General features: G+C 41.0%; 1 protein-coding gene across 3 annotated transcripts; it reads left to right on the plus strand.

Moving 5' to 3' along the window:
- Positions 1–1219: 1219 nt before the first annotated feature.
- slmapb (sarcolemma associated protein b) lies at positions 1220–10370 on the plus strand. 3 transcript variants are annotated; one of them, XM_072697299.1, is made up of 10 exons: positions 1251–1333; positions 1755–1814; positions 3453–3578; positions 4053–4127; positions 4542–4847; positions 6743–6938; positions 7412–7583; positions 8468–8602; positions 8960–9047; positions 9488–9575. In XM_072697299.1, the coding sequence occupies exons 2-9, from the start codon at positions 1763–1765 to the stop codon at positions 9041–9043; spliced, it is 1146 nt and encodes a 381-aa protein (XP_072553400.1). In that variant the 5' UTR covers positions 1251–1333; positions 1755–1762; the 3' UTR covers positions 9044–9047; positions 9488–9575. The 3 variants fall into 3 exon arrangements, with proteins under 3 accessions (XP_072553399.1, XP_072553400.1, XP_072553401.1); XM_072697298.1 differs by lacking the exon at positions 8960–9047 and having other exon boundaries at positions 1220–1333; positions 1733–1814; positions 9488–10370; XM_072697300.1 differs by lacking the exons at positions 1251–1333; positions 1755–1814 and adding an exon at positions 2772–2797.
- Positions 10371–10851: the final 481 nt, after the last annotated feature.

Consider the following 10851-nt stretch of genomic DNA (forward strand, 5'->3'; position numbering starts at 1 on the left):
TAATCCTCCTAATGTAAACAATGAGAAGTCTATATCCCTCATTTCATTTAAAAGTCATTTTTTGAGCGTTTTATGATTCATGGAAAACAATAAGAAAATACAATAAATAAATATTATTTCCGTTTTATTTCCTCGTCAAAAAATGTTTACATTTATTTTTTTACAAATCATATTTATTGGTATTAATATATATATTTTTAAATTAGATTGTAAAAGCTTTTCTCTATCGAACAGCACAAAATTAGCATAGTATTAAAAGTACAGTGTTTATTAATTTTATAGACTTTTTAGGACTGTTTAGTGTCCGCCATTAATGCCATTTCTAGGGTTAGCTATGAAGTTTTTGCTTTTGCCACTCTTGAGCATAAATCTTACACCTAACACGTAGCAAAAGCATGTGGCAAAGTAGCAAGTTGCCTGTATAAAATGATCACTGTTGCTCAAGTAAAAATCATTTTTAAATATATTAAGCCTAAAAATATAACCGTGCCCTGTTCTCGTCTGTGTCTCATACTTACGTCTGTGCACTCACACAACACTGAATTGTGCTGGACTGCCAGTGTGTGTTTGGAGCTGACATCATCTGACGCTTCCCAAGGAGCAAAACTGTAATCTCTGATTTGAGAGATTTGCTCTAATTCCCAGTGAGATCACTCCGTTATAAAATCAATTAAAATATAGTTCACACAGGGGGGAAAACTGGCTGTTTATCTACGCCTCTATCAGAGCTTTTCTCTGTAGCTTCAGTGGTTGCTGTACGCCTATGGATAATTAACCACCTCTGAATAATCAATTTTACATTCAGCGGTCTGTCCATCGGGATGACACACAGCCACCCACCCACCCACCATGACACAGAAAGGTCATGAGACACAAACATATAACCGACATCCTTGTAAAATGGAGCCCACTCGAGTACATCAGTGGCGCCCCGGGCAGTGAAACAAAGGGCCTGGCTGTGCTGGCACGCAGCTGCAGCCTCCTTTGGTTGCCTCGGCTCGGATGCGTGACCATGTGGGCCAAGCAAGGCCTCCACAGTATGCAGTTTCGGGGTAGACTGCGATGGTATGCTTACTCTTAAGTCTCCACACACACACTTTACCACAACAGCCCATTGTGCACGCTTTAGTTTTACGTAGTTTCGCAGGAATCTAAGCCCAGTCTCAGAGTGTGAAATGTAAACTGTACTTTACGAATATCACACTTGGGTTAGCCGCCCCCCTCCTACTACGAAATGGAATCGTCCAACATCTCAGAGACGCAAATATGTGAAAGATTGGGAGCCCTGAACCCTGTTCCTCCTCAGCATCGGCTAACGGCGCTACAGTTTCAGGTAAGGTAACCTTTAGTGCTGCTGCTCGATGCTGTGATGTGCTGTTGGTGTACAGTTATTTAAAACCTCTCCGGTCATGTTATATAATGAATATTACGTAATGCAGAGCACGATGCTGTATTAATTATATTTCGGAGTCGTATTTTTAAAATTGCATCGGTATCATTAACCTTTGATTCAGTGTCAGTTAGCCAGCTTAGCTTGTTTGGATTTCACCAAGTTACATGGAGAAACAGCCGAGTTAGCTGGCAAATGCACAAATGCCATCACTGTTAAAAATAAAATTGTCAGTTTGTTTTGGTTCAATAACACTAGTTTTTCTATGACCACATTTATGTAGTTCATTTAGCTAAGTGTGTAACGTTTATTTACTCGGAGCCCTTGTTCACTTGCTCTTAGCCTTCTTCATCCTGTGTTACAGAAGAGGAAATGGAGGGTCAGCAGTTAAAGGATCCCCCGAATAAAATGTCACTGATAAAAGGTAACTGGTGTTTATCTAAGAATTAAAATATTGTTTAAAAAATTATAATAAAACTTTCTGGATACTTCAGGGCTTGGAAGTGTGTCAGTTTGGCCCAGAGAGCTTGTCTGTATAAGGTTGGAGGTGTGCTGACTACATGCCTTCAATTTTTTTTAAAGGCATATTGTGCCCTGAAGTGTGTATGTGTGTATTTGAGGGGATGCAAAGAAAGCTCAGAGTGTACAGTAAAAGAACAGTGCCTTCAGGTACTCGTTTATATGTCTAGTGTCTATTTGACATTGATTCGATATTGGAATTGTTGCCCGTGAAGTACTTTTTGTAAGGATGTAACATAATGCCTGTGGGTCAGCTTTGTAGAGATGACTGCAGCTCTCTGTCTCTGTACAGGATTTTCTCTGGTGCAAATACTTGACTAGTCTTGGAGAAGCAGGAATGATCCCTTGTCTTTCTGTCAATCTGTCCGTCCTTCCTGTCTCTCTGCCAATTTCGGTCCATCACTTATGCACATGCATATGGTTCCACAGCTAATATAGGCCACAGCGTTCCTCTTGTGTTCTCACGCTGCAGAGAGGTCGTGTGCCTGATCCAGACTGGCACCAATGAGCATGAGACTTATACAACCCAGGAATTCATGAATCCTTAATGTCCTCACTCTGTCACCCTCCCTGCAATGTCTGAAGGGCATGTTTGGCATGGACGGTGCGTTCGGCTCGCCTGTTCGAGCTGACTCATGCAGGATATGTGCAGCATTGTTTTCCTGAATTCCTGCATCTGCGTGTGATGATAAGCTCCCTGAAATCACCATTTATGGCTCACACTGCTCAGTGTGCCTTGGGTTTGCAAGATGAGGTCGCTTCTTTTTGGAGCACTCTGTAAGATGGCCTGGTTCTTTGCAACCCAATTTCAGGAGGAGAACTCAGTTCTTCTTAGTTTAGAAAAGTCCCAGCAGAAGCCAGTGAGCTGAAGAGCCTTCACAGAGAAACGTAGGCATCTTTTAATTATTTTATTTAGTAGACTTGTAAAGCCTCATGCTATTGCAAGTTACTTCTCTGCATTTCTCAGACTGTTTAAAAAAAAAAGAAAGAGAAAAAAAATTCTTGAAAGCGACAAGGGTCCTAGTTTCAAAATGAGCTGGTGACTTTATGTTTTTAGGGTAAATCTATTCTGGGTCAAGTTATTAATTTATGGAATAGACCCATTTACCCAGCTCAAGGGAAATTATCTTGCACCTCATTCCGGTCTAATTTTAACCTGTGGCCGGTCTGAGTGTGAACTCTGGAGGAGAGCAGAATTGCCAGGTAATGTTTCAAGACTGAAATGAAAGTGTTTGTCAGTGCTGATTAAAAAAAAAAAAAAAAGGGAGGTATTTCACAAAGCTGACTTTCACTGTTTAGCTGGATAACCTAAGCCCAGAGTCAATTGTGTTTAGTAGAAGAAAAGTTGTGAGATATTTATTTATTTATTTTTATTGGACCTATTCTTTTGGCTTAGGTTACATGGCTGGCTGAGGGATTCTGCTTTGTGGAATATTCATAGGATCTGATAATCTATTTGAGGGATATCCAGATTGACTTAAATGTGATTAAAGCTTGAAGTATCACCTTAAAGCTGGTTGTTTTTATGTGTTTGTCTGACCAGACGAGCTGAGTCGGAGTTCCATGGAGGCAAGTGAGTCGGAAAAGGTGATCCAGCACCTCAACCAGGAGCTGAAGGAGGCTCATGATCAGGCCACTGTGGGAAAGCAGAAGTGTGTAGAGCTCCAAGGTAGATTTTGGGAATAAGTTTACTTCAAGGTGTAGAAAACAGGCTTATTAGAATCGCCTTATTGAGGTGCATTTACATGTACAAAGACTGTCTGGGTTGATTTGATGCACATAAAAGGATAACACAACATACAAGACATATTCAAGCTTCTTGTGTATAACAAAATGTACATATTCAGTGCTTATCTACAGTGGGATTATCAGCCTTATCCACAAAAGGCCAGTGTGGCTTCAGGTTTTCATTCTGACCAAGCAAGCAGAAAGCTGGCTCTGCTTGTTTAATCAGTTGGTTTCAGTCTATAACAATTGGTCATCATGTCTAAATATTGTGCAGTAAGTGCCTTTCTGAACAGCAACAGTGATTTGTTTGAGCAATTGACCTGACTGAGTGCTTTTTGACAGAGAATATTGGTCAGATCAGATGGCTCTCTTACATTCAACATGTGCCTCTGATGGTCTGTGCTACACATTGTAGGACTTCTAGAGGAGGAGAAGAAGGCCAGCAAGCAGCAGGCTGAGGAGTCAGCCAAGCAGATGAAAATCCTTCAGAGTAAGTGTGAAGAGAACATTATACAGTTGCAAGTTAAAGTAAGTCAACACTTTAAGATGTACGGCCCCAGAGGCGGCATGATGCCCCTTCCACCATGCTGTTAAGATGAGGTTTTTGGGTTGGTGGGTTGGTTGGTGTGCAGTGTCCTTTTGATTTCAGTGCATTTGAGCTTTTCTGTTCTCCCAGGAGCATTGGGGAACATCCATTTGGTTTTGGGCACTTTTCTTTCCTTCCAAGCCTTTACTGTTGATGTTTGCTTAATATGCTCAATAAAAGACATGAACAGTACAACTGTTTAGGTAGATTTGTGATTAGACCACTACTATTAATCAGTGCATTTTTTTTCTTCTTGATTCATTGCATTTGGCAGGTGTATACATGGATACATTGTTTATTTGTTCTGTCTTTGTAAAGCTCAGCTTCAGAAGCTACAGGATGACATGGATAAAATGAGGGATCAGAAGGACAGTACCATCTTCACTATGCGACAGGAAGTGCATGCAGCTCAAGAAGAAATGCAGGTGTTGCACCGCACCATGGAGAAGACAACAGCTGAGAGGGATCACGAAGTTAGCGCCCTTAAGGGCAACCTGGCAACACTGACCACTGAGCTGGAGAAATGGCAGTTGGCTGCAAATAAGTATGAGCGCGAGATTGACAGCCTGCAAGGCAGTCACCAGCAACAGAACCAGCAGAGAGACAAAGCTGCTAAACAGCAAGGTACCCCCCCCCTCCTCCCCTCCCATAGTCATATACACTGCAAACATTCTTTGACTTAAACTTGATGTCAGTGGGTTTAGTCACAATTACTGGTAGTAACGTTAGAAGAAGCCTGTATTGGTCATATATACGATCAGGGCAAATATTAATGAAGTGGTCATTTAAAACCTCCCACATTAGTTAAAGCTGATTTGGTGCTGTTGACATTGTTTAATTGAGTTGTATACAATGGATTCAGAAAGTCTTCAGAACCTTCACTTAAAAAAAAAAAAAAATGATTTTGTGGCCTTAAAAAAGAAGAGGTTTTCTCCATCATTCCGCACTTAGTATCCCATGCTGGCAAAGTGAAAACAGAATTTTAGAATTCTTTGCCAATGTATTGGAAAGCAAAAACTAAACTATTACATTGATGTAAGTATTCAGACAATTTACTTAGTAATTAGTTGAAGCACCTTTTGGCAGCGATTGCAGCCTCAAGTCTTCCTAAGTACGACGCCACAAGGTTTGCACACCTAGATTTGAGGATTTCCTTCCATTCCTCTCTGCATATTCCTCTTAAGCTCTGTCTAGTTGGATAAAGAGACCATCAGTGGACAGCAATTTTCAGGTCTCTCCAGAGATGTTTGATTGTGTTCAAGTCAGGGCTCTAGCTGGGCCACTCAATTACATTAATGGAATTGTCCTTAAGTCTCTTGTGCTGTCTTGGCTGTGCGCTTAGGGTCATTGTCTTGATGGAAGGTGAATCTTCAGCCTGGTCTAAATCAGAGGTCCAGAGCGCTCCAAATCAGGTTTTCATTAAGAATAATCTCTGTACTTTGCTCTATTCTGCTTTCTCTTGTCCCCAAATTGGGTGTTTCAGTAACGGTTTACCTTCTGGACGTCTCTCCAGAAGTTCATCTGCACACAGGAATTTTGGAGCTCAGCCAGAGTGGCAATTGGGTTCTTGGTCACCTCTCTTACCAAGGCTCCCCCTTAGTTTAGCACAACATAAAATGTGAAAAAGGTGAGGGGGACTGAGGACGATCTAAATGCAGTGTGTATATATAAGGATCTTATCGAAATCAGTTGTGCAGTATGAGGCTATCGATTCGATACGTGCAGACACTACATGAGCAATACATTTAACACACTGGAACAAATAAATTACTTATTTTGTTACAGATTATTTTGCATTAAATATAATGAATTAAAACGATCAAGTCCAAAATGAGAGCAGACCATCTGTAAAGAATGTGTTCTTTGTAAAATCTGAGAGAAGCTAGAAAAGAACTCCCTCCTTTTAAGTGCCTTTTAGCTCATGACAGTACTATAGAACATTGTGATTTCATGATTTTAAATGGCCTGAAACTCAAAATGGATATGTTAGCATTCCCATAAGACCGATCTTTTAAGACACTCCTTAGGCCCCTGTAGCAAGCAGAACAGTAGCAATACTCCTGTGGTTGCAAGGTTGATTTAACAGCCGTCATTGATTGACTGTATTGATTTCTGTCCCATTAACACAGGAGTAAGGCTTGCTTATGTGTCTTATCCCACACCAAAATGATTGCTTGCATTACAGGGAAAGCAGTGAGCGAGCACAAGCAATGTGGGAAAAGTGCCGCAGAGAGTGACGAGATTCTGAAACGACACTATACTATACAGTATGATATTTGTATTAATGTGACGCTCATAAGAATGATGACTCATATTTCTCCCATGACTGCAGCAGTTATGTAACTGAGTAGTCTGTGTTGCGTGCATCTGTATGTCTGTGGTTTTGCTTGAGTGTATTCCCTCTTGTGAGTCTGTGTGTTTAGTAGCTGGGATATGTGCTAACGTGTGGGATTTTTTTTTTTTTTTTTTTTTTTTTTTTTTTTTTTTTTTTTTTGTGTGCGCACGCACGGACAATGCAGCAGTTGAGCTGGAGAAGGTACAGCGGGAATGCAAAAGCCTGCAGAGAGAGTGTGCATCCCTCAAGTCGGAGAGGGAGCAGCTGGCCGTGCAGCAGCAGAAGGAGACTAGCAGTCTGCAGAGTGAATGCAGTACCCTGCGTACTGAAAAGGAGCAGCTTCAGAGGAAACTGCAGCAGCTGGAGAAAGAGCTGGATAGGTCTGCCCAAACACCACCATATGCAATGTCCAGTAATGACACAGGGACTAATCTTCAAACACCTCATTGGTTAAGAAACACGTTGCCTTATGGTGTGTTCAGAAGATCCTTATAAACTCTGGTAATTTGTGCGGTTAAAACAAGGACCTTGCTGACAAAGTCGGAAACCCAGACACTTTTGATGTTCTGACAGGATATTTTTGTTAAAATTACACAGTCTGTCTGAATACACAATTACTTGCCCTGTTCCTGACATTCTGAAATGTCAAATATAGAGTAATAATCCTTAAATAGTAATGTCCAGTCTTGGCCAGTAGAAGCTGGTAATAAAATCATCCTTATAAATGACACCAGCACTCAATTCTTGAGAAGAAATGTTCATCATGACAATTCATTATGTCAGCACAATGATGCAGTGATGATGTAATGCTTGTGTCTAAGATGGTTCTGGCTGCTCCTCTGGTTGCCTGCAGCTGTAAGAAGCAGAGCACAGGCCTCAACAGTACGGTGCAGGCCCTGGAGAAGACCCAGGCTGACCTACAGTCGCGGCTGAGCGCTCTGCAGGACGAGCACCTGAGAGACACCGAGCAGCTAAACAGCCAGCTGGAGCAGAGCAGCAGCAGGACCAAAGAGCTGCAGAAAGAGGTGAGGACATTCAGTAGTACTTTGGTAAACAAGAATGAAGAGTGAAGGTTCGAAGGTAGAAGAGTGCCTGACCAATGAATGATAATGAATGGTGTTTAAATGATACTTCCTTGCATTTTGTGTATTGTTTTGTACTATACGAGGATTCTGCTTTTCTTACAGTCCCTTAAGATTACCTAACGTTGTTGGTTAGGATGTAAGCACATTTTCCGCCACTTATTTTCAGTACTAATCAGTTTGGCACTGAAAATAAGTGTTGGAAGACATGCTCTCATTTTTGTTTTATTAGAACATTCAACGCTACAAGTACAGCACGGTTGAGGTCGGATGTTTCCATACACTCATCGTGGACATGAATGTCACGGCTTAATATAATAGTTACTGTCAACTGAATGTGTTGGTTTCCTGGTACATACCGACCTTTCCACATATTTGAGGTCAGGACTTTGGGAATCCAATTGCAAAAGCTTAATTGTTGGCCTGCTTTATTCATTGTCCTGTTAGGAGACCTGTGCCTTCTAGGCCAAGAAGGACAGTTTGTGTCTTTTTCCAGACCAGAAAATTCATATTTGCATACAGTTGTTTGTACTGATGATCTTGAAATCTGCAGTTGTTTAGAAATGGCTGCAAAATACATTCCTGAAAGCTCAGTGTTCCTATTGGAGGGAGTATGTAAAATTCCGACTAATGTTATGTTGATATGATATGTTGAATATCATTGTTAGGTTATTGTTAGGTGCATATAGGTGTATATTGCTGTTCATATACACCAGCTTTCATATCAACAGTAGTTAGAACAAAACTGGAACTCACATTTTATTTAATTTCCCATCATTCACTGTGCTTTCTTTATTGGCCGTCTCTCTTTCTTTCTTTTTTTTCAGTATGAAGAGACACAGGCTGAGCTGTCAGGTCTAAGGGAGAGGTGTGAGCAGACAGAGCAGGAGAAGCACTCCCTTGGCCTGGAGCTGAAGCAGTGCCAAGCCAGCCTGAAGTCTCTGCAAGATAAAAGCAACCAGGTGGGTATTACTTTTTTTTTTTTTAATTATCAGCACACTGCGCAGGGAGCAGACAGTAGTATTGGTATTTGACTGAGGGCTGTGTTTATTTTAGTTTATTTTTGGTCCCTTGTTACAGGAGATGGACCTTATTTTGCCTAACTTTTAAAGTGTGGTCTAGATCATTCAAAAAGATTTGTGTTGTGTCTTTTAAGAGAGACTAGTTCACTCTCCTTCCCATTAGAAGCCCCTCAGCACATCTTTTGTCAAATCATGTTGCTTAAAATCTCCAGTCTTCCTAGGTTGATTTTTTTTTTTTTTGTTTTTGTTTGTTTGTTTTTGTTTTTGTTTTGTTGTAATATCCCTTCCCTCCTTTAGCTGTCTATATTGCCGCCCATCCTAGCCGTAGTCATCGGCCTTGTCCTGGCTTTGCTGTATTGGTGCTTCGGCCCATTGTGGTAGAAAGGTACACAGTGCTTCCGTCCCCTCGCTCCTTTTTTCTCTGCTTCTACGTCCGCCATCCTTGGCCTATGCAAAACAAAAAGCCCTCTGTCCTGCATTTGCCTAAGCCAAAACACATTGGCAGATCATTGTTAAAACGCTCCTTGTCCTCTTCTTCCAGGTCCACCTCATAATCAACAGGCATCAGTCTGTTTTTACCCTTTTGTCATGCTAACCAAATGTCTCCGACAAACTCTTTTGACTCGTAGGCTGCCTCGCCTAGCTCATATCTCCTAACCATCCCAGCTTTCCTTGTGTTTCAACTGTGTCTGCTCTGCCGTCGGCGTCCCCTTGTACCTGACACCCCCCTGTCACTATGCTTGTATGTCTGTGTGTTTAACATGGTCTGACAGGAGAGATAATGCTGACTGCAGTGTCATCTGTGTGTCTTCTTTGCCATTTCAGGAAAGATGGATCAGGTGGATGCCTGTCGCTGTCGTCACGGTTGCTGTGACAGCCTATGTGCTTGCAAAGACTTCAGCTTGAGCACCTGGCACGATAAACCAGTAAACACACACACATACAAACACACATTTTCAGTAATAAACTGATGTTTTGCCCTCTTGCTTTAAGAGGTGCCCTACGTGTGAATCTGTGTAACTTGTAACCGTATTCTTGAAGGCTACTGGCCTTAGATTAATTATGTAGATCCACATCATATCCCAAGCTGCTGCAGCATTTAGGCAAAAGCAGGAACTCTATTATTCTAGGGTTGTGATGCATTTGGTGAGACTGCTTTTTTTTCTTCTTCCCCTTCCTGCAAAAAAGGTGATCTTTTAGTATTTGGTTTGTTTTGCCAAATGAATATGTACTGTAGTAATTTGCCTTACCGAACAGCTGTTCACACCATGGTCAACCCACTCACTAATGTTGTTTTTTTGTTTTGTTTTGTTTTCTTTCACCTTGTTCCAAATACTACCATGACTACTGCGCTGAATTTTAGTAGTTTCACCCGAGTAAAAGCAATAATGCATTTGAACCATTTCTTGAACCATGTTCGTCATACTCGATATGTAGGTGCCTCCTGCATCTTCATGTAGTGTTTGTGTAGTTGCCAATTCCGACCTCAGTCCTAATTTATCAATAAATATAAGTGATAAAATGTTAATGTCTATGCACTGTACCTTGTTCTATGGCTTTAAAATATTGACAATAACTACTGCACTTAAGAGCACTAACTTGTCTCAAAGAGACCCTTACCAGAGTCACTAATTTGTTTGCTACTTGTACAGAGATTTACTGAAAAATAAAATCAATAAAAACAAATAAAAAAGGAAATAAAAACTCATTTTTGTCACCTGTGTGTTTTGTGTGAGAAAATGTGGTTCGGATCTAATTAAGAGAGGTGCGCCACAATTGAACTAGCTCCAGCTGTTCTGAGTTTCTGTAATGAGTTGGAATTAAATGCTTCACTTTTGAAATTCTTGAGACAAACCTGGTTGTCCAGACTACTACTTCTACTGGCTGTACTGAGCAATAAACGGTGACGTGCCCAGTATTTTAGTCATGGGTTGGCACAGAGGAGGCAAGAGCACACTAATGGGTAGCAGCATTAAAAATTATGCGGAGTTGCATTTACAGTATTGGTTCTGTAATAGCCCTATGATTCTTAATCCTACACACAGCGCTTCAGTATACATGGACTGTTTTAAAATATTTAATGCCTCTTATAATAATAGGTTGTTGATCAGCAGATTCTACAGAATCCTTGACTGCTACCACTTCTAATAGTTTGTGTAAGCTAAAGCTTGCTTAGCATTCATTATTGA

Source organism: Salminus brasiliensis, chromosome 14 (assembly GCF_030463535.1).
Source record: "Salminus brasiliensis chromosome 14, fSalBra1.hap2, whole genome shotgun sequence".
Taxonomy (NCBI): domain Eukaryota; kingdom Metazoa; phylum Chordata; class Actinopteri; order Characiformes; family Bryconidae; genus Salminus; species Salminus brasiliensis.